Source organism: Pituophis catenifer, unplaced genomic scaffold (genome assembly GCF_029215685.1).
Source record: "Pituophis catenifer annectens isolate HBS135680 unplaced genomic scaffold, rPitCat1.0.hap2 SCAF_9, whole genome shotgun sequence".
Lineage (NCBI taxonomy): Eukaryota > Metazoa > Chordata > Lepidosauria > Squamata > Colubridae > Pituophis > Pituophis catenifer.
In genome coordinates this window covers 8,736,328-8,758,409 of record NW_027256889.1, presented here as the reverse complement: position 1 = coordinate 8,758,409, position 22,082 = coordinate 8,736,328, and the positions used below count along the sequence as shown (strand labels likewise).

General features: G+C 43.0%; 1 protein-coding gene across 1 annotated transcript; it reads left to right on the top strand.

Moving 5' to 3' along the window:
* The first annotated feature begins 1,434 nt into the window (after positions 1-1,434).
* GAPDHS (glyceraldehyde-3-phosphate dehydrogenase, spermatogenic) lies at positions 1,435-18,890 on the top strand. The gene is made up of 11 exons (XM_070950162.1): positions 1,435-1,479; positions 7,173-7,358; positions 8,440-8,536; positions 9,602-9,708; positions 11,442-11,532; positions 12,147-12,265; positions 12,970-13,051; positions 14,076-14,227; positions 15,508-15,670; positions 17,393-17,490; positions 18,519-18,890. Exons 2-11 carry the CDS (start codon positions 7,330-7,332, stop codon positions 18,592-18,594), a joined length of 1,014 nt encoding a protein of 337 aa, XP_070806263.1. The 5' UTR covers positions 1,435-1,479; positions 7,173-7,329; the 3' UTR covers positions 18,595-18,890.
* Positions 18,891-22,082: the final 3,192 nt, after the last annotated feature.

Sequence of the window (22,082 nt, the reverse complement as noted above, 5' to 3'; positions counted from 1 at the left end):
CCATATTAGCTGAATGATTTTTAATGAGCTAATACAGGGACACAAGGGACGCAGTGGCTCAGTGGCTAAGACACTGAGCTTGTCGATTGAAAGGTCGGCAGTTCAGTGGTTCGAATCCCGAGTGCCGTGTAATGGGGTGAGTTCCCATTACTTGTCCCAGCTTCTGTCAACCTAGCAGTTCGAAAGCACGTAAAAAATGCAAGTAGAAAAATAGGGACCACCTTTGGTGGGAAGGTAAGTGTTCTGTATGCCTTTGGCATTTAGTCATGCCGGCCACATGACCACGGAGACATCTTCAGACAGCGTTGGCTCTTCGGCTTTGAAACAGAGATGAGCACCGTCCTCTAGAGTCGGGAACAACTAGCACATATGTGCAAGGGGAACCTTTACCTTTAATACAGGGACACAATGTGTAAAGTTCCAGGCAGGTTTTCAAGAATTCTTTCTCACAAGGGGTGACCTTGATGAGTTTATGCCCTGGAGACAAATTCCTTGTGTATCCAATCACACTTGGCCAATAAAGAATATTCCTATTCCCTAATGCTTTATTCTCTCTCTTTAATCCTTTGATGCAGAATGTCTGAGAATATAAACACTTGCACCCTAATAGGAATCTGGATTTTTTTTCCTATTCCACCCCCTCCCCCAAGAGTTGAAGATCCAGTATCTGGTTATTACTTGCAAGCAAGTGGTGCGCTAGATTGTTTTTTATTTATAAGCACTTGAAAATGTCTAGGAACTGCTGGGGGGAAAAAAAAAAGACACATTTCAAGTTATTTATTTTGATGTTTATTTGAAAACTGCTTGTCTCTCTTAAAATGTTGTTGACCAGCACTGAGGAAATCTAGTCTCCAAATTAAACACCCCAAACTTAAATTTCTTGCAGGCCTCCCCCTCCTGCTGCTCAACTGATCATATTCCCACACAGGTGTGCTGTAACACAAAACCCCTGATTTTTCTCCAGCCTTTTTCCAATTCTGATCATCCCAGCTAATACGGTTGGGCATAGACTATGGGGAAATGTAGGTTCCCGTAGGTTTGGCAGGAGCCTCTTCATAACCCAAAAGATTCTAACAACAACGCACAATGGCAAAAGGACAGGAGGGGGAAAAAAAAAAAACAAAAAATATCCCCTCTCCACAAGGCTTATCATTCTCCTTCAGCCGTGGCAGGTAACCACAGCCTCACTGCGCACGCGCAAATGGGAGGCCAAAGCAGCCGTTAGGATGCTCCGGGTACCACCGACCGACTTGAGCGGCACAACGCACGCGCGTTACGGCTCCTTTGAGAGCCCCCCCTTCCCCGTTTAGAGACAGAGGGAGGCGTGTCTTCTGAGGGATGGTGGGGGGTAGGCTTCGGCTGCTGGGCGAGGGGGCGGGGCCTTAGGCGTTGCCTAGCAGCTATATAAGCCACCTCTTGGCCGTTACTCTCCGTGTTCGACGCCGTCGAGGATCTCGTTTCGGTTGGGGAGGCGGACAGGTGAGCGGGAGGGAAGGGCAGGTGGAGAACCAGGGTGGCCGGCAGCCCTCAAGAGGCAGGGGGCTTGTTAAACGACTTCCCCCCCTTCCCCTGGCTGCTCTAGGGGGTGTTGGGGGCACCTCCCATCACCCTGAGCTCAAGCTAGTGGGGGATGATGGGCATAGCAGAGGAGTAATTGGAGGACCCCACACACACACACCAAGCAAAATGTGTGTGTGTGGGGGGCTTATATATAAATCAGCCTGAATTGTGCGGATGAAGAGAGGGTGGTGTGGAGTGATTTAAACAAAGATGCTAGAGGGGAAAAAAAAAAAAGGGAAACGAAAAGGCTAGGAATGGACCCTAAAAAAAAAAGGGGAGGGGGGAGCAGAAGTAAATCGAAGGGGTTCCCCAATATGCTGGTTTGTGGGAGAGGGAGGAAGGTCCCTTAAAAAAGCCGGATAACCTTGGAAAAGGCATACAAGGTTATCCGGGAGAGCATCCGTAGCATTTGGTGGGCTGAAGGAGGGATGGGGGCAGAAGGTGGTCTTAACCTGGTGAGAAAAGGATGGATGGGGTTGTGGGACATTTAGAGGAGTGATTGTATCTTCTTGGCACGCAATCGATACCTTGCTCTTAACAATGATACCTTGCTCTTCTTCTATGGGGGAAAAATGAGAGTTGGTTTTTGCTCAAGCCTTTGGAGGAGTGCAGGCTTTTTTTTTGACCCCTTGGTATTATCTGGAGGGCATTTCTAGATTTGGCATGGGGGAGAATGTCTTAGATGGGATTGCTAGCCGCCGCAAGGGAGGACCTGGGCTGGTTGCTGCAAAAGGGCAGTTACTCGGAAAGCAGACAGGGGAAAAAGGGAGAGCCCTTGTCCTTGGGAAGAGAGGATGCCTGCAATAGTCTTTGGGGGGATTATGAACAGCTGGGGAAGCTTACAGCCTTTGTGAGATGCAGCAGGAAGGATTATCTGCTCTTCTTGCTAGAGAAAAGATCCCAGAGTACAGGAAGATGGGAATGCAGAGTCATCTGCTTGTGCTCCCTGGTCTGTGCAATGGCTCCCTCTAAAAAATGCAACTGCGTCAGAAACGCCAGGAGAATTGATAATCCTGATTAGATTTAGAAGGCTGCTAGATGGGGAGCTTCAGCCCTTGACCTTCACTTGGGAAAGGGAGCACTTTTTCTGTGGGTTGGTTGCAGAAATTGAATGCAATATTAATGCTATCTACTGTATGATTTTTTTCTCTCCTTCTAGCTCCCTTAAACCTAGCTATTGGATTCCCTCACTCCATTCCCTGTTCCTGTTTGAGAGAAAAGGGTTATTTACCCTCTTCTCGAAATCATATTAAAAATTTGTTCTAAATATACCCTGATATATTCATACTTAAGTGGAAAAAGGTACTGTGTGGCTATATGCATCTTCAGGCGTCTGGACTAGTTCATTTAACATCTGATTTCATCTTTTTGAAATGGAGAAAGTAAAAAAAAAAAAGACCCCTCTAGTTTGCTTGCTTCTAAAATTCAGCTCTGATTGCACAGATCTGCCTTGTTGATGTGACTTTCTCACTGGCATAAAAGACTCGACAGGGTTAGGATAACCTTGCCTCCATTTGCCAGCAGGATCCTAGGTAGCAGTCCTGCATGATTATTGTAAGAATGTGTGATATTGTGAATAAAACCACCCCTCCATTGCAAATTACACAGTGTAGAACTGTCTGTTCTTCCTATGATGCACATTTTTGTGCTCAAATATTTTGCCTATATTTTTTTTTTTAAAAAAGCCCTTAAAGCTTTTTTGATGGTTCTAAATTTAAGCATACAGAACATTGTGCTAAAATGTTTTTTTTAAAAAAATTTTTTTAATTGTCACTAGTTGACTAAGCCAGAGTGGCTTGATTTTTGCACAGTTGCTTAGTCACGGTGGGCAACCGACATTAAGCTTGATGGTACAAGAAAGTGCAGCTGGTGTCTGGCTAGCTTGTCTGCATTGGAGATTGCAGCAGCAGCAGCTAGGTGGATTTGGGGGAGAAATGATCCTGGGATGAAATGCCTGACCTTTCTCTGATAGGGAGATATAAGCCTTCATTACTGCGGTGAATGGATTATTTTGTCTAGGCCCCCAAAGGGAAGCATGCAAGTTGGGCTTCTTGTCTCTGCTATGGAAATCAGAAGCCAGCAATGGAGGGCTGGAGGCAGATACCGGGTGGAGATAGGAGAGACAATTTTCTAATGGAAAATTTAGATTGCATTTGCTGTCAGCAGGATCAATGTGTAGGTACTAAGAAATTTCTACTTAAATTTCTGTCGCTATGGTTGTGTGTCTGACATTAAAAACACTATATCTAGCCTACATTGTATATAAGCCACTTCTTGGGCGTCAATTCTATGCTAGGGACTTCTTCAAGGTCATATCTGTTGCAACCTAGATAGGAAAAAAAAAATCCAGACTGCTTGTACATGACGAGACTGGTCCTGGGCTGGTATCTCCTTAATATGTTTTTGGGTAAGCTTGGCGCTCAGTTCCTGGCCACGGAGTAGCACTGCAGCAACTGAGAGCCTGCAATGAGAATGAGAATGCATTTTTTTTTTTAATGATAGGTGAAAGTTTTCATTCCATATATGAAAGGTTGGAGTATCAAAAATGGTATAGTCAATTTTATGTTGGTAGGGAATAAATATTTCCTGGGCTAATCTTTTGTGGCTATTATTAAATCCCAAGCCATTGCCAAATATGCTTATACTAATAGATGCTGAATATGCCAGTTTATATATATGTTAAATAAAATAAATAGACGAGAAGATCCTAGAATTACAAGAAGATAGCTCATATTCTCCAATTTTTGATTTCTATAGCAACAGTTTTTCATACTTGAACTGCAAGCTGTTGCTACTGCTATACTTCAGAAGAAAGGTTTATTTCTTTCTTTTGGCTTTGCATTTAAGGTATGTATTCCAGCTTCCTTTTAGTGCAGTGTTACACATAAATAATTACTAAACAAAAAGATTGTCATGAATCGGCTAAAATGTTTCTTTGGGAGTACTGCAGAGTTGAATTGGCAGGGATGAAATGAAGATGGCTTCTGTTCTGTCCAGTAGTTGCCAAGAAGTGCGGGATGTGCTGTCAGAAAATGATTTCAAATAAACACAAAGTCCAAGGGGATGTATTTATTGGGACAAAATGTGTGTCTCATCGGATTACCTGGCTTAGTTTGATTTAATACAAGGGTCCCCAAACTCTTCAGCTCATCAATGCCTTTATGAAGTTTCAGATTGTTCATCAACCATGAAACACATGAAAGTAATAAATAGTACTTTAATAACAACACAACAAATAATAGATAACAGTGACTCTATAAAATAGGCAATATTTAAAATATGTGGTTTAACATACTTTTTCTTACTAAAACTGTTGATATCATTAATGGGAAGCCTGCATCAAAAAAGGGCATTGACATTTGTTGGAGAATAGTGAATTTTAATCACAATCTTCCAGGAACAGTCTTTTGACACCCAGACATTTATTGATCTTATTGTGACCACCAGCTGTTTATTGACCTCTTGGATAGACCGACTGATCCTTGGGGTTGATATTGACCACTTTGGGGAACCCTGATTTAATAGATCTGTGCTGGGAGGGAAACAGTCAGGGGTGAAATGCTACCAGTTCGCTCTGGTTAGGGCAAACCGGTAGTGATAAAAACTACCGGTTCAGGCAAATAGGTAGTAAAAAATGCTTTAAAAAAGTAAAAAAAAAAGGTTCCAACGATTGTGCAGCACAGATGATTGTCAATCAGCTGTGCTGCGTGATCGTCAGAACCTTTTTTTTTTTACTTCTTTAAAACATTTTTTTACTACCTATTTACCCAAACTGGTAGTAAAAAAATGCTTTAAAAAAGTAAAAAAAAAAATTCCCACGATCGCACGGCACAGCTGTGATCATCGGAACTTTTTTTTTTACTTTTTAAAAGCATCTTTTTACTACCGGTTCGGGCGAATAGGTAGTAAAAATGCTTTTAAAAGTTTTTTAAAAAGACAGTTGGCCACGCCCACCCACTCACATGACGCCCACCAAGCCACGCCCACAGTACCCGTAGCAAAAAAAATTGCATTTCACCACTGGAAACCGTGCACTTCAGTTGGAGTATTCCCCCCCCCCCGAATCTTCCAGCTCAAGAAGACCCAAAAAGTCTTTGAAGATACACATTTAGGATAGTTAATTGAAACCAAGTATTTTGCCCTATCCCAAGTTGTTTGAGATAATACATTTGTCAGTCTGTGAATTAGAACATAAAAGGAAAATGAAGCAAATAATTTTGAAAAGGGTTTGTGGATGGAGATGGAGTGAAGTGTTTTCTGACAATGGTTAAAGAATGCTCAGCTGAGAATATTAACTTTTTTTGAAATCCTGTTTCAGTGTCTCTAGGCAGAGAAGCAGTAGATAGGTCAGCCAGTATATGAAATCAACGCAATAGTTCACCGAAAATGGATCAGTGTAGCACATCAGTTAGTGTCAAAGTGTTCAGGTAAGAAAATATCTTGAAAGACTTTAAAGGTTAACTGCTAACTCTCCACCGTGAAGTTTATGGAATCGATATAATCAATGGTAAGATCTTCGGATTTATGCCCTGAAATAGGGAGGAGGAACTTGTGATCTTCCAGACATGGTTGAACTGCTTTTCTCAGCAGTTTCAGCTGACCTGACAAATGGTGAGGATGATGGGAATTGTAGCCCAGCAATGTTGTAGAGGTGGGCATATGTTATCCAACGCTTCATTAAAGGATAGTGGTATGCCTATCAATATTGAGTATTGTTCTTGGAAAGAAATGACTTTCATGTCTACTCACAAACCAAGATCAGTGGAGGGATAGGTGTTGGAGCAAAAATAACAGCATTTCAGAAGCCTGCCTAGCCACATGGAAATTATTTAACATCTATCTGTTGTATAAAGTGTATTTTTTGCTGAATGAGTATTACAGCTATACATGGAAGAAAATATTTTCCCTGTTTGGCGACATCCAATAACTTTTTGGTTGTCCTCCCAAATAATTATCTTGAATATTCTTTACATATATAAATACCAGTATTTCTGAGCATTTGTTTTTGCTTGTTTGTTTCAATTTCACAAATATCATGTCCATTAGTCTTGAAAGAATTTGTAGAAACAGTTGAAGATATTATGGTGATTGGAGTAGATATGTACATGAGATCTGCCATTCCTTCTCTCTTGGAATCTAAAGTAACACCTTTGTCAAATTTTAGTTCTCCAGATTCCTGAAGAAGAACTATAATAGTTTCTAATATGAATTTAATAATAGATAAAATGTACTCATTGCAATCATTGATCAGAAACCATGACTTACAAGTCATAATGGCTGGGTTTATATTTTGCATTAAGCCAAATACAAATAAATGATAGAATGGCTTAGAGAGAAACCAATCTACATGTGAATTGGCCATAAGTGGTTCAAGAGAAAAATATTTTCAGATCCACAGTATGCACACATATACACACACACATATATATACATACATACATACACACACATATATATACTACATACTATATATGTATATATGTATGTATTCACACACAAACACAGACATAGCCTGATATAGTATAAGGCTATGCTAGAAGAAGCCTACAAATGTCAACCGAGATAAATTTGCAATTACTTTCACTCTTTTCGTGATGTTGATATTCCTCCAGGCTTGAGATCAGTGACGGGTCTCCTCCAAAGATCTCTCCTGAGCCAGTGCCAGGTACCCCGGAGTCAGAGCCCGAGCCTCAGCCACCCACCCCAGAGCCAGAACCAGAAGCTCCACCTCCACCCCCTCCACCACCTCCACCACCACCTAAGAAACACATGGCGGAGTTTGCTGTTGGAATCAATGGGTAAGCTTTTTTTTTTTTTTCTTCAGTGCCCAGTGGATATTTTTGTATTTTGTTTTTTAAGACGAGGTTGGGAGATTCTGGGAGTTGGAAGTCCACATATTAGGAAACGTTAATCTAGTTTCTTGAAATTCCCCTCCCCCCCCATGATAGAAAATTAAATGGGTATTTTTTTTTCTTCTTGGTCTTTTGCAACAATAATGTTCAAACAAAACCTTTGTGATTGAATAAAGTTTGCTGGTTTGATTCTGAAGCTGGAATATTTGGGTTGCACTATGTGATTGTTTATGTTAAGTTGGAAAGTTGCAGTGAAACCTAGGTGGAAGCACAACATGAAACCGAGAGGCAAACCCCTGACTTCAAGCCTTCTAGTTTCTGGGAATCTTCCTGCTGTCTTTTTGTCTATCCGAAGGTCATAGCAATTTCCTGAGGCCACTTTAAAAACAGATATGGGCAGAGGTCATGCCCGTGGGACCCGAGCTTACCTCTCTCATGGTGGCTTGAGAATTCTGGGAGGTCTAAATGTCTTAAAATGAAAAATTCCTTATGTGTCCATCACACTTGGCCAATAAAGAACCTATTCTATTCTATTCTATTCTATTCTATTCTATTCTATTCTATTCTATTCTATTCTATTCTATTCTATTCTATTCTATTCTATTCTATTCTATTCTATTCCCTCCTCTCCTCTACATTCTACAGTCTATTCTTTATTCTGTCTCCTCTCCTCTCCTCTCCTCTCCTCTCCTCTCCTCTCCTCTCCTCTCCTCTCCTCTCCTCTCCTCTCCTCTCCTCTCTATTCTACATTCTATCCTCTATTCTGTCTCCTCTCCTGTACATTCTCCATTCTATCCTCTCCTCTCCTCTCCTCTCTCCTCTCCATTCTCCATTCTCCATTCTATCCTTTATTCTGTCTCCTCCTCCTCTCCTCTCTCTTCTATTCTGCTCTGCTCTGCTCTGCTCTATAGGTTGAGAAACATTGCACTAAGGGAAGTCTCTTTTCAAGTAATCCTTTCTGCTCACCTTAATTGTACCAAAGGAATGTGAATGTGCTCTTAATGGATGGGCTTCTTTGCTTTTGCAGATTTGGACGTATTGGGCGCTTGGTCCTTCGGGCCTGCGTGGAGAAAGGGATCAAAGTTGTGGCCATCAATGACCCTTACATTGATGTGAACTACATGGTAATGGCTTTCTTATGAGACTACACCAAACCTCTTGTGGAAATTAGTTTAGTTTCCTTACGGGGCAGGAAAGGAAGGCCTGATATGAAAAGTGTCAGAGTTCATTGAAACCCTGGTAAGAAGGTCCTTTCTACATGTCCCCGATCTCTTTCTGTGAAATATGCTGGAATGGAGAGGAAGTTGGGAGTCCAGCAATAGAGTGTAAGCAGAGGTTAGGACTTTTCTAATTTGATACCTAGTTATTCTTGGGAAACAGGAATGATCTCTTGTTTATAGGTAGTCCTTGACTTACGACCATAAGTGAGCCCAGAATTACTGTCATAAGTCGGTGCTGGTTGTTAAGTGAATCACTAAGTGACTGAACTGATTTTGCAACTTTTTTTTTGTGGCACTTGTTAAGTGAATGCAGCAGTCCTAAAACAAACCCATTGTTTGCAGTGGGCGTTTTTTGCTGGAAAATAAAAGGAAATGTCATTTCTGGCAAAAAAAAATATATATGTTGTAAATTGTAGGCCTGTGACCTCGGAGGCTGCAAATGGACATAAATGCAGACTGTTTGCCAAGCACCCAAAATGCAATCACGTGACCACAGGGCTGGGATGGGGGCGGCGGATGTTGGAACTTCGAATCGGGGTTGTAACTAAGCAAGGACCACCTGTATAAGAATTGGGTGCCTAACCCTTTGAAATCCCAGCATCCTTGTGCAGTTGTCAGATGCCTGGACAAATGGAGATTGGCTGTCTCTTTTTAGACCTCTATCAAGCTAGAGAGGTAAGTGGTGCGGTGGCCTAGAGGTGGAGGTGTCTCCTCACAATCAGGAGGCTGTGAGTTCGATCCTAGGTAGAGGCAGGTATTTCTCGGGGCACCATGGGAATATATCTGCTGAAAAAAACTCTGCATTGGCAACAGGAAGGGCATCTGGCCACTAAACACTCAGCTCCATTCAGTTGCCCAGCCCCCACTCCGGAAGGGATTATGTGGTCATTAAAAGAAGGTGATGATCAGAGAGATGGCACAAATTCAGTTCTCCTGGCATGATGTGGCTTTAGCTTCTTTCCTCCACAGGTCTACATGTTCAAATATGACTCTACTCATGGGCGCTTCAAGGGAGAGGTCATGGCAGAGAGTGGAAAGCTGGTAGTGAACGGATCAAAAATCTCAGTATACCAGTGGTAAGTGGGAGGAATAAGACGGAGCATAATGCATTCATTCCATTTCAATGTTTTACCCATTTAAAATATTTTAGTATTTTAATATTCTCAGTAATGTGGTCTGCCCAGGGAACTTTGGTAGTTGGGCAGCTTAGAAAGACAGTTATGAGAATGTAACTATCTTTGTGTATGTGTGCTTTCCAATCATCGTTGACTCCTGCAGGTTCCTTGGCAACGTTTTTCAGATGTAGTTTGCCGTTCCCTACTTCCTTGGGCTGAGAAAAAAAGACTGGCCCAAGCTCACCCAAATGGCTTTGTGGCTAAGGTGGAATTTGAACTCACAGTCTCCTGGTTTCCAGCCTGCAACCTTAACTCCTGCGACAAACTGTCTCTCTTATCTACCCTTACGAGATGTCTATTTAAAGAAGTTGAGACTTTTTTATTGAGGCTGTGTAAACACTCAGCTGACTATAAGAGTGCACAACACTATTTCATGGGGTTTGTTCTGACCTAGGCTTCCTTAGAAAGTAATCAGCACAAACTTAGTCCCAGCAAACCTCTTTAATTCATATGGCTGTAAATTACTATCATTTACAGTCCGCAAGGCTTGATAAACAGTCTTTCGCAGGAAGGTTATCAACACCCATCTATCTCACATGGAACGCTGCCAAAGAGCTAATTTCCAGACACAGGGCAAGGCCACACTTGTCACAGAGTCACAAACAGAAGTTTCAAATCTTGAATCGGCCAGATGAACTAATTGCTTCCTGCAAAAGCTCATGTCCCATTCACTTCTCTTTTATGTCTTATGGGAGGGGCCAATTCATCTCCAAGCCTTACTCCCAAGTCGACCCTGTTTCTTTAATTGTTCCTGTCTCCTGGCAGCTCTGCGCATGCACACACTGGGAACAGGCTCACGCTGTTCTTCTGCCTCGCTGATGTCAGACTCCGGAGGCAGAAAAGAACTACCAGATGGCCTTGGCCCCCTCTCTGCCTCCGACTCAGAGCCATCATCCAAGCCTTCCCCAGACTCCAGGACTGGTCCACGTTCCTCCCCAACCTCCTCACTATCCGAATCTGTTGCCAGGTCTGGCCACTGGCGGACCACAACAGGGTTTGCATTAGTGTGGCCTCTGTGTGTAAGAAAAATAAAATGAAAAACAATTACACTATTTAGCAAATTTATATAGTTGCTCTTTGGTCAAATGTGTCTTTGGAGATGGAGTTCTTACAATGCTTTAATTTTCTGACGCCTTCCCAGGGCATCATAATTTTGGATTTAAACAGGGTGACTAGTGATATTAGAGTAAAACCAATGCTTTGGGCTCTTTGGGGAAGGGTAGTCTTATCAATTCTCTTCCATTTTATACCATCTTCTTTCTATCACAATACAGATAATGCACTATAATGAAGCAGATTTGCTTGTCTGGATTCAGCATGTGTGAACTTTTACCAATTACCATTTATTGCACAACTCATTGCTTTTCCCAGTATGTGAATCTAGTTGAGGTGCTACTGCAGAAGGGTAAATCTTCAGTGGGAGTTGCACACTTAAACAAGAAAAGAGCATGTGAATGTCAGGGATGCTTGTATTTCTAAAGGTCAGAGAGGAGAGTGGATTCCATGACATGTTCATCCAATTACTTGGCTGAAGCCTAGGGGCCCTGAAAGTAATCTCCTGCTTGAGTAGAAGTCTGGGCAGGTGCAGGTCTGAATAAAAGTCTGAATAAAGATTGTCCTCTTGTATTTCATAGCATGAAACCAAGTGAGATTCCTTGGGCAGATGCAGGTGCCTTGTATGTAGTAGAATCCACTGGAGTCTTCCTCAATATTGAGAAAGCTTCGGTAAGTATCTTGAGGTAGGTCCTTTCTCTGAGATAAGTACCAGTGTAAAGGTAAAAGTTCCCTTCGCACATATGTGGTAGTCGTTCCCAACTCTAGGGGGCGGTGCTCATCTCCTTTTCAAAGCCGAAGAGCCAGCGCTGTCGGAAGACGTCTCTGTGGTCATGTGGCCAGCATGACTCAATGCCAAAGGCGCACGGAACACTGTTACCTTCCCACCAAAGGTGGTGCCTATTTTTCTACTTGAATTTTTTACGGGCTTTCGAACTGCTAGGTTGGCAGAAGCTGGGACAAGTAACGGGAGCTCACCCCGTTAGGCAGCACTAGGGATTCGAATCGCTGAACTTGCCAACCTTTTGATCGACAAGCTCAGCGTCTTAGCCACTGAGCCATCGCATCCCCTAAGTACCAGTGTAAATGCCTTTTTATGATATTTGCTGGGTTTGAGGAGATTTCACTTAGATGCTTGTTTTTTATAATGGGCCAGCACAGATTTCTGCTGCAGTGGAATAAAGCATACAATCTTTTAGTTATCCTTATTGAGGCTGTTTGTCCTATTGCCTGTGGGCTGTCAGAATCTGATATTCTATAACGGAAATCTGCCATTTTTTTTACAGGCTCATTTCCATGGAGGAGCCAGGCGAGTAGTGGTGACTGCCCCATCGCCTGATGCACCCATGTTTGTTATGGGAGTCAACCATGAGAAGTATGATCCATCTAGCATGAACGTTGTGAGGTAAGATCGAATTTGGCCAGCTGAAGAAAAACTTATGAGTTGACGGGCAGTGACCAATCTATACAAAAATCAGTGCAATCCCTTCCTCCCTATAGGCAATTAAAATAGAAAATTAAGAAAATTAAGGCACAACATAGCAATTTCACAAAAACAGACCCATACCTATTGGGCTCTCCTAATATTCCTGGCCTTGAAGCCTTGGGGAAAAAAATCCAGATTCTGGCAACCTTCTAGAAGGCCAAGAGGATTAGGGCCCTCTGAATCTTAGGAAAGAGGCTGTTCCATAGGGCTGGCTCTGTGACAGGGAAGGCAAGTCTTAGCGGCTCTATTCACACCATTTAAGAAACTTAATTGAGTAAGATTGCTTTGTAATTTCATTCTGTTGGGTGAGTTTATGGACCAACATATTGAGCAAGGTGTAATTATGAGGAAAGATTGGATGTGCTTTCTCAGCTAATATTTGAAGCTCATGGCACCCTTTAGAACTTTACCAAAGCCCTAAATGATGCTGTCTTGGCATGAATCATTAGAAAATGATAGTTTTTGGTTCATATTTGATGGATTTGGAGATGGAGCTAAAAACTTAAGAGAACCTAAGAATACAGATCTGTGTTGAGATGTAACTTCATATGCAGGTTGTTGGGAAGGTGCTGAACAACAACAACAACAAAAAATCAGGGTCATGTGTAACTCTTGCTTTCCAGCAATGCTTCCTGCACCACCAACTGCCTGGCACCTTTGGCCAAGGTCATCCATGAGAACTTCGGCATTGTGGAGGGCCTGATGGTGAGAACAGTGTCATTCTTTCCAACGTGCTTATTCATCTCTTGATTTATGGCTTTTTTATACTGCCAAATTCATACAGGAGAGCCAATTTGATGTCATGGTTAAGGCACCAGGTTAGAAGCTTGGAGATTGTAACCATAGACCCAAAGCCAACTGAGTGATCTTGGGCCAGTCGCTCTCTTTCATTCCTACCAAGAAGGCAAGGGCGCACCACTTCCAAAATGTTGGCAAGAAAACTTCAGGGATTTGTCCAACTGTTGTCAGGAGTCAATATTGTATTAAAGGAACACACACACACACACACACACACACACACACACCACACACACACAAAAGAGAGAGAAAAGTAAAGACAGCTAAGTGCATATATAGATATAATCTACAGAGCTGTAAAAGCAATTCAACCTCAAAAAGAAAAAAAAACCAGTTAAAATGACTTTCTTTATTCCAGAAAGAACACACTTTCTCCTTCTGATAAAACCCAGATACTGCCATTCCTGTGTCTCTTATAGCTATGAAGGTTTGAGAATGGAGTTTCTCAGGAGATGGCTGGGGGTGTTTTGATTAATCCCACACATCAACTAATAAGAAATTGCAGCACTTTCAGTTTGCCAAGTTATACAGTTACAGCTGTCCTTAAGTACCAGGCTTCCTAATCAAGTTAAGGGAGTGGTGGTGTAAAATCCCGATTATGGTTGGCCAACAGTCATATTTTGTTCTATTTGCCTAGAGCAAAATCATTCGTAAATCATTTTTTCCAGTTTGAATTGATTTTTTTTGGGGGGGGGAGATTTGCTATAACTTTTCATAAGTTTTGGCATGTGGCATTTGTGCATCTGTCCAGATAAAAATCAGAGATTGCAAATGATAGCAAATGCACCCTAAAGTATTATGTACTGGTTCCGTTTGTACATACAAAAACAGCCCCTTTAGGAAACCCAAGTGACTTGTTTTGATCGCATCTCCTGTTGAAAACGCTTTGTATGTCTGTTCCTATATATCAACTGACATTTCTGGTCTGCAGACCACTGTTCATGCTTACACTGCCACTCAAAAAACGGTGGATGGACCTTCTGCCAAGGCATGGCGTGATGGGAGGGGTGCTCACCAGAACATCATTCCAGCTTCTACCGGTGCTGCCAAAGCTGTGGGCAAGGTCATTCCTGAACTTCATGGGTATGCAGAACAAATTTAACTTCTGAAAAGTGGGGGGGGGGGGGAGGGGGAGGGCACTGTGCATTTGGGCCAATCTTAAAGATGTGACCATAAGAGACAAGCAAGGCTGTATTTCTAATTATTGATCTATGACCATGAAAATGAGGGAAAACCATAGAACTGCCAGGATTTCATTCTGAGAATATTTCTCGGACACCAAGATGTTTTATATTATTTATCCTGTAACCCAGAGGTCTTCAAACTTGGCAGCTTTAAGACTTATGGACTTCATCTCCTAGAATTTTCCAGCCAGCTATGCTATGCTGGCTGGAGAATTCTAGGAGTTGAAGTCCACAAGTCTTAAAGCTGCCAAGTTTGAAGACCTCTGCTGTAACCCTTGATCATTAGCCATGCTTACTTTGAAGAATGAAAGAGCTAGTCTAAAACCTATCCTTACTTTTTTTTGAGTGAGTTATATAGACGGCTGTCTCAGTGGGGTCAATCTGCCCCAATGTGGTAGGTTGATGATGTCATTAAGGAAATAATGAAGACGTTAACAAAAACGGAGAAAACAAAATAGCACAGATTCTGCCAAATGATATTTATTGCAGTTGGGAATACTTATGTTGTGGTCTGTTGGCTGCCGGCCCCTCCAGCAGCCGAATCAGATGAGGAGGAGGAGGCGTGGGAGTCAGGGTTAGCATCAAAGCAACCCGAGAGCTCCGAGGGGAAAGAGGGAATGGAGCTGTCAGAGAGAGAGACAGAGGCGGAGCCTGGGCCATCCGTCAGCCCTTAGATGGAGAGTCAACATCCCCTAGATCTGGAGGTGGCTGATGAGGAAGAGGAGGAACAGCTGGGTCCCAGTGCGCAGATGCACAGAAGGCAGAGGAGAGGAGAGCAGTGGAAATCTATGGTCCGGTTCTTGGGATGGAAAAGCCACTGCCGCAAAGCCCCATCCTAGCTCTGGGGATAAAAGGCAGGGGGCGGAGATGAATAGATGTGGCAGAAAAGTATTCATCTCCCTGCTGGACAGACTTGTTAACCTGCATTGAGAGAGAAACTTTTTTGCCAGGGCTGCCGGTGCTCCTAATAAAGGAATCATTGATTTAAATACAGAGGGTTTATCGTATTTGGGGAGCTGGGTCAGAACAACTTAGCTGGAGTCTTAGTCTTAAATGCCAGTTCTCACCCTCATTCCTTGGAGGACAGAGTGGTTGGTGGTAAGACACTTCAAATCTAGACCGCTATGGGAACTGTTTCTTTCTCCTTTTAATGACCAAATCTCTTCTCCACCCCTCCAGGAAGCTGACTGGCATGGCATTTCGTGTGCCAGTGTGTGATGTGTCTGTTGTTGACCTGACCTGCCGCCTTTCTAGATCAGCTACCTATGCTCAGATTAAAGAAGCTATCAAGAAAGCAGCTAAAGGGCCAATGAAAGGGATCCTGGGATATACAGAAGATGAGGTAAACATGATGTTTATGTTTCCATTGGCGAGCTGCAGGATTATTTTAAGATGCTCCAATGAGCTTAAGCTTCAGCAGATTTAAGGCAAGGCAACCTCTAGAGTAGGCCGGCATAATATGCTCTAACAGCTGATTGTTTTGTTTGCTTTTTGTAATAATGCCGACAAATGGAAGCCCGTGATAAGGGACAGGCTAGGGAAAGCCACTGGTGGATTTCTTGCTGGTGGGAAAAACATCACCAGTTGTTAATGTGAGTTGGGGGTGAAGGAAGGAAAAAGGTGAGTTTTGGTAGACAAGCCAGTGGGTTTAGTTTTGTGTGAAAAGCTGATCTGAGGAGTGGATGGGGGTTTCTGCCTTCTGTATGTTACCAGGAAGCCTCTGTTCACCCAGTGGATCAATTTTTGCCCAACCATCAGATTATCCATGGATTATCCTCTCTCTCTTTCCCCACCTCCCTCCCTCTCTCCTCTTTCAGTCACCTGACTTACTCTTGCTTTTTTTCCACTCCTTTTTCTCCCTGTCACTCCATCTTACTCTCTTCTTTGCTCTCTCATTCTTGTACTCTCTCTACAGCAGTGTTGTGTGTGTGTGTGTGTATGTTTTGTGCTGAGCGGTGGTGGTGGATGGATTTTCATTCTTTAACCTGTGCTGTTTTGCTGGCAGTCAGAACATTTATCTATTCATGAAGACAAGGAGCTGGCATCAGATGCCCCATGCTTTCTCCTGCTGCTCAAGCCTTAATGCTCTTCACCAGCGTTCAAAGGGAAGAGACTGTATCTACGGCTTCTGAAAATAGCCAGGGAGACTAGTGGGCAGGTCCCAGTGCCTTTTGTGTAACCACTGTAGTCAGGGGTAGTATTCATTTACCTTCGCTACCGGTTTGCAAATGTGAGCGAGCACGCACGCTCGCTCCGCTCGCACACACCACCTCTGCGCATGCGCAGAGCATCAAAAATGGGACGGGTGGGTGGGCGGAGCCTCCTGCAGTCGCCGCTACTGGTTTGCCCGAACCGGATAGAACCGGCTGAATACCACCACTTACTATAGTCCTAGTAGAGGAGAACATCTGTAGCTCAAGGAACTACCAAGGAGGAAACCACACCCCCACCAAAACTGGCAAGGCAAATTACTATATATAAACAGGCAGGAAGCCCCATACTCTCTGACACTGAAGATGGATTATGAACTATTTGCAACCAAACAACCAAGCTCAGAGAGCACCAAGAACTGCACACCACTGAGATGCAAAAGATCATGCATATAAAAAGCTGAGTGGGGAGAAGATGGGAAACACCGTTTTAACCTTGAATCAGATAAATATACTTAAGCAGCCTCAGCTATAGACTGGAGACGAGATGACGTTATGTCATGAGGCCATGTCAATAATGGTAAGTGAGATAGCTTTGAGGCTCAGTGGGATGTGTGGATAAACCTAAGAGCCAGCTACAGGTTGTAACAATTAAAAACAAGTGCAATGCCAGACACGGTTTTTGATAAAGGGTATCAAAATGGTGACCCCCTTTGCCAGGCTGCTTCATCACTTGGGATTGACGTGCAAAACATTTGAATTTGAAGCACTCCCATTTCAAGTGGAGCGCTCTTGATCTTCTTGGAAGGGTTTTGACATTCAAAATCCAGGCTTTGAGCCCAGGATGTTGGTTATTACAAGTATCTCCTTCCATCTTCTTTGTATACGGTAGTTTTCTCTTCTTTTGTTTGCAGATTGTTTCGACTGATTTCATTGGTGACAATCGTTCCTCTATTTTTGATGCCGCAGCAGGCATTTCCCTCAATGATAACTTTGTGAAGCTCATCTCCTGGTAAGCTGAATCCTTTGTTTCATCTCCCCAGTTGAGCTTTCCAAGATATTGTAGCTCATAAGGAAAATGGCCAGGGCATTATCTCATGATCTTTTGCCACAAGTAGAATTGCCCAACAAAATGGTCTGAGTTGCTTTCCTTCACCAGTAAGGATATATAGTTAGATGCCTCCAGTCTGTCAAAACACCAGACCATCACCTGCAGGGTTAATTTCATCAGCTAATTCAAATAATGGAGAAGTATTGAACTGTAATATGGAAAATACACCTGGCATTTCCCCCTCATTTAAAACTGGGATGTTTTCCCAATCCACAGAGTATCTACACTGCATTCAGACATTGAGCTTCACTTAGTTTTAACCAGATTTGGTTACAAATGCAGGCATTGGATGGAAAATGATTTTTTTAAAAAAATTACTGTCTTATTACGAATGGTCACTAAACAAGGTAGTTGCTAAACAGGGAATGCCTGTACAACTACCACTGACTTGCAACACGTTATAATTATAGATGATAGTTAGTGCATTTTTCCTTAACCCAGGGGTTGGCAATCTTAAACCCTCAAAGAGCCACAAAGGTCCTAACTGGAATCCCCTGGTTCAATTCTGGAGCCAACCGGAAGTCCGGTTCCCCCACCATAGAGTCTCCTCTCCTAGTACGGTATTCTTTTTCCTCCACCTGTCCAAACCAAAAGTCCTATCAATTGTGGAGCCGACTGGAAAACCTGCCCCTTGCCATAGAGTCTCCTCCTGGCACGCCATGCTTCCCCCCCCCCCCGGGAGCTCCTCTCAAAATTGTGGTGCCGACCAGCAACAGGGAGCCACAGCAGAGGGATGAAAGAGCCACATGCGGCTCCAGAGCCGTGGGTTGCTGACTCCTGCCTTAACCCAATGTTCCAGAATCTGGAAAACTGAAGTATGGAATAACTTCAGAACGGCATTGGATGTCGAGCTGGCTCCAGCCTTTTGACTTTTGTACAATGTCATTCTTGAATATAAAGATTTGTTTATGTGTGTTTTTCCCCGGCAGGTATGATAATGAATATGGGTACAGCTGTCGTGTAGCAGATCTCCTGAAGCACATGTACAGCAAGGAAGAGATTTGAACCCTGAGTCCGAGTTACATTCCAGGCTATTCAATTGAGGGCCTCACCACTTTTAGTCAATAGATTCTTTGCTTCAACCACAGAATCCTAAACACTGCACTTTGTGTAAAGCTTTGTGTGTACGTGTGTGCGTGTATATCCGTGAGCGTGAATCCTTCTTTCCATAGCAGCTTATTTAGTGAAGATAAATTGCACCAAAGTTCCTCCCTGGAGAAGGAGTCTCATCTCTGGGGTTATGCATTGGTTTGTGTGGCTGTAGCGTCTTCAAGATCTTGCAAGTGTTGAAATAAAAACCACTGGAGTTAAACTGGCCTTGATTTGTATCCATCTGATCTTAACGTCTTAGGGATTTGGAATTCGTGCTCTTGATCATGTCAAACGAATGTGCTTTGGGAGGTTTCTGAGCACTGAAAACTGCCATTTCCCTGGGAACTTTTGTTTCGCTTCGATTTATATTCATGGATAATTTTCTCGTAAGAAAAACTCACATTGTGCTTTGTACAACCACACACCAAAACTATAGCCAGTGATAGTTTGAACTTGTCAGAAATCAGCATGGATTACAAAGGCTATGCAAATCCTGCTCTCTTAATCACTCTTTTGAATGGTGTCAGAGGATTCTTTCTGACACCATAATAGGCCATATTTCTGAATGGAATCATTTTGTACATGCAGAAGAAGGAACTGTTTGGAAATGCAGCAGTGATCAGGGTTTTACTTTTTATTTTACTCAAGGCATCTGGTAAGATGGTAACTATGATGGAGAATGTCCCTGGTCTGTCTTTACAATAGGAATCAACTCAGATGTTATTGAGATATGTTGTTGTTAGTTGCGAAGTCGTGTCCGACCCATCGCAACCCCATGGACAACTTTCCTCCAGGCCTTCCTATCCTCTACCATCCCCCAGAGACCATTTAAGCTCACGCCAACTGCTTCAGTGACTCCATTCAGCCACCTTGTTTTCTGTCGTCCCATTCTTCTTTTGCCCTCAGTCTTTCCCAGCATTAGGCTCTTCTCCAGTGAGTCCTTCCTTCTCATTAGGTGGTCAAAGTATTTGAGGTTCATCTTCAGGATCTGGCCTTCTAAAGAGCAGTCAGGTTGATCTCCTCTAGGACTGATCGGTTTGATCGCCTTGCGGTCCAAGGGACTCGCAGGAGTCTTCTCCAGCACCAGAGTTTAAAAGCCTCAATTCTTTGACGCTCAGCTTTCCTTATGGTCCAACTTTCACAACCATACATTACAACTGGGAAAACCATAGCCTTGACTATCCCCAGTTTGTTGGCTATGTGCACTTTTGTATTGAGATATAGTTCCTAGCATTCAGCTTTCCCAGCTCCATGTTCTGGAAGACACTTCATAGGAAACTTCTACACTCCGCGCTTTTTTTCAAAACTTCAACAATGGTAAGCTATTTTGCTTAAGAAAATGGGATTCTGCTTCTAAATTTGCCTTATTGCTAATAGTAAAGCTAATGGTATTTTCAGATTTTGTTGATCTTCTCTGCAATTTACTGGTTTCCTGGACTGCAGGCTAATTTTAGCAAACAGCTTTGGACTCCTTATAGGAAGAAAAGGGGTGTTGCTGTACCTATTGTTAAGGAACAGGAGGTTGGAGATATCCAATGCAATTACAGTTATAAGAGGAATCAACAAAGCCATTCGCCAGTCCAAATTACCCTTTTGGAATAAATGCACCTCTTAACCTCTGGAAGTGTTAGAAAACACTTCTCATTACCCAGAGCCAGCAAAGAGCCAGTTGGAGAAATGTAATTGGGCTGAGTTTTCATCAATCACAACATCCCCTGTATACTTATTTAAAAAATTCCTTGAAATGTTGAGCAAGAGAGAAAAGCAAGCAACAATAGAAATAAAAATGTTGGAAAGACTAATGGTCTTCCTTAGCATAAGGAACCAAACTAGAATTGTGGCAGCTCGCCTTATATTGGCAATTTTTGCATGACATACTGAATCTTGTTACTGGATTAAGTCTTTTACGTAAAATATTGATCCATAAACTAACGGGCTGGGTGGGTAACCCACACGTATATTTTAAAGCAATTTTTCAACCTCAGAAATAAACTCCAAAGTGCGGTTTGATTTTGTTTCAATCAAAATTAGCAAAAGTCCCCTGAGAGAAGTATTGATATTATTTCCTTTTCAGGCGGCTGGATTTTGCTATTCTCACTAGTTTAGATTAAGAAGACATAAGAATACAATTAAACTATCCTAAAAATAACAACATAACCAACATTGTAATCAAGAACAGCAAATGGTTCTAAGTTGAGCCCTCTGGTTCTGCAAGTTCTCCTTAATGAAAGGGTCAGAGATAATCCCTTTTTAATATGCAATAGGATTATGCCTAAGGAAAAGCGAGTATCCTATCCGAATATCCCCCAGATCTCCCTGTGGCTGCAGAGAACATCTGGTGCCTTGAGCTTTGGAAAGATTTATCACAGCAGAAAGGAACAAATAAAACTGCCGACTCACTGACTTCTTGTGGTTTCCAGGAAAGAGGTTGAAGGGGTCACAGTACAGGAGTGAAAAGATAAGCAGCCAATTTACAGAATCCCAGGAGTGATAGAATTAGGATCCTTCGGTTTCGTTCATCAGATGACCGGAGCAATGACTATTGCTGAAGTCAAAACAGTAGAGTAATATTAAAGGGGTGGGGACTTGCATTGGCGTTACTAATCTGGCTGGTTGGGACTTCTATGGGTTTGCTCGCCAGCAGGTTCCTAAATGAGGAAAGGAGATGGATTCTTCTAAGTCAGGGGTGTCAAATTCGCGATGACATGTCACATGACATATTGCAACTTTCCGCCCCCTTCGGGGGTGGGCGTGACCAGCACATGACACATCCGGCCCTTGGCCCGCAAGTTTGACACCCCTGTACTAAGTGCATCAGCGTCAAAGCCCCATCTTTGCAAGTATCAGAATCATAATAGAATCAAAATAGAGCTGGAAGAGACCTTGGAGATCTTCCTAGTTCAGCCCCCTGTTCAAGCAGAAGATCCTATACCTGTGATGGTGAACCTATGGCACATGTGCCAGAGGTGGCACGCAGAGTCCTCTCTGTGGGCATGCGCCCCGGCCAGCTGCTCTCTTCTGGTTTCCGGTATGCCAGCTGTCCGGCAAGCATGCGTGCGATGGAACCCGGAAAAGAGCAGCTGGCCGGTGTGCATGCGCACGATGGAACCCGGAGAGCAGCTGGCCTCTGTGCACATGCACACTGGCCAGCTGCTCTCTTCTGAGGTTCTGGCGCTCCGGCCAAAAAGGTTAACTGTCACTGTCCTATACCATTTCAGACAAGTGACTGTCCAGCCTCTTCTTAAAATCCTCCAGTGATGGAGCACCCATATCTGAAGGCAATTGTTCCATTGGTTAATTGTCTTCACTGTAAGGACATTTCTCCTCAATTCCAGGTTGCTTCTCTCCTTGATTATTTTCCCATCCATTGTTTCTTGCCTTGCCTTCTGGTGCTTTGGAAA

What these genes read in the sequence shown, in the direction of transcription:
- GAPDHS (XM_070950162.1), top strand. Translation starts at nt 7,330, where the DNA reads ATGGCGGAGTTTGCTGTTGGAATCAATGG. An exon ending in TCTAGCATGAACGTTGTGAG is followed by an intron (nt 12,266 to 12,969) that starts GTAAGATCGAAT and finishes CTTGCTTTCCAG; the next exon opens with CAATGCTTCCTGCACCACCA. An exon ending in GTCATTCCTGAACTTCATGG is followed by an intron (nt 14,228 to 15,507) that starts GTATGCAGAACA and finishes CCACCCCTCCAG; the next exon opens with GAAGCTGACTGGCATGGCAT.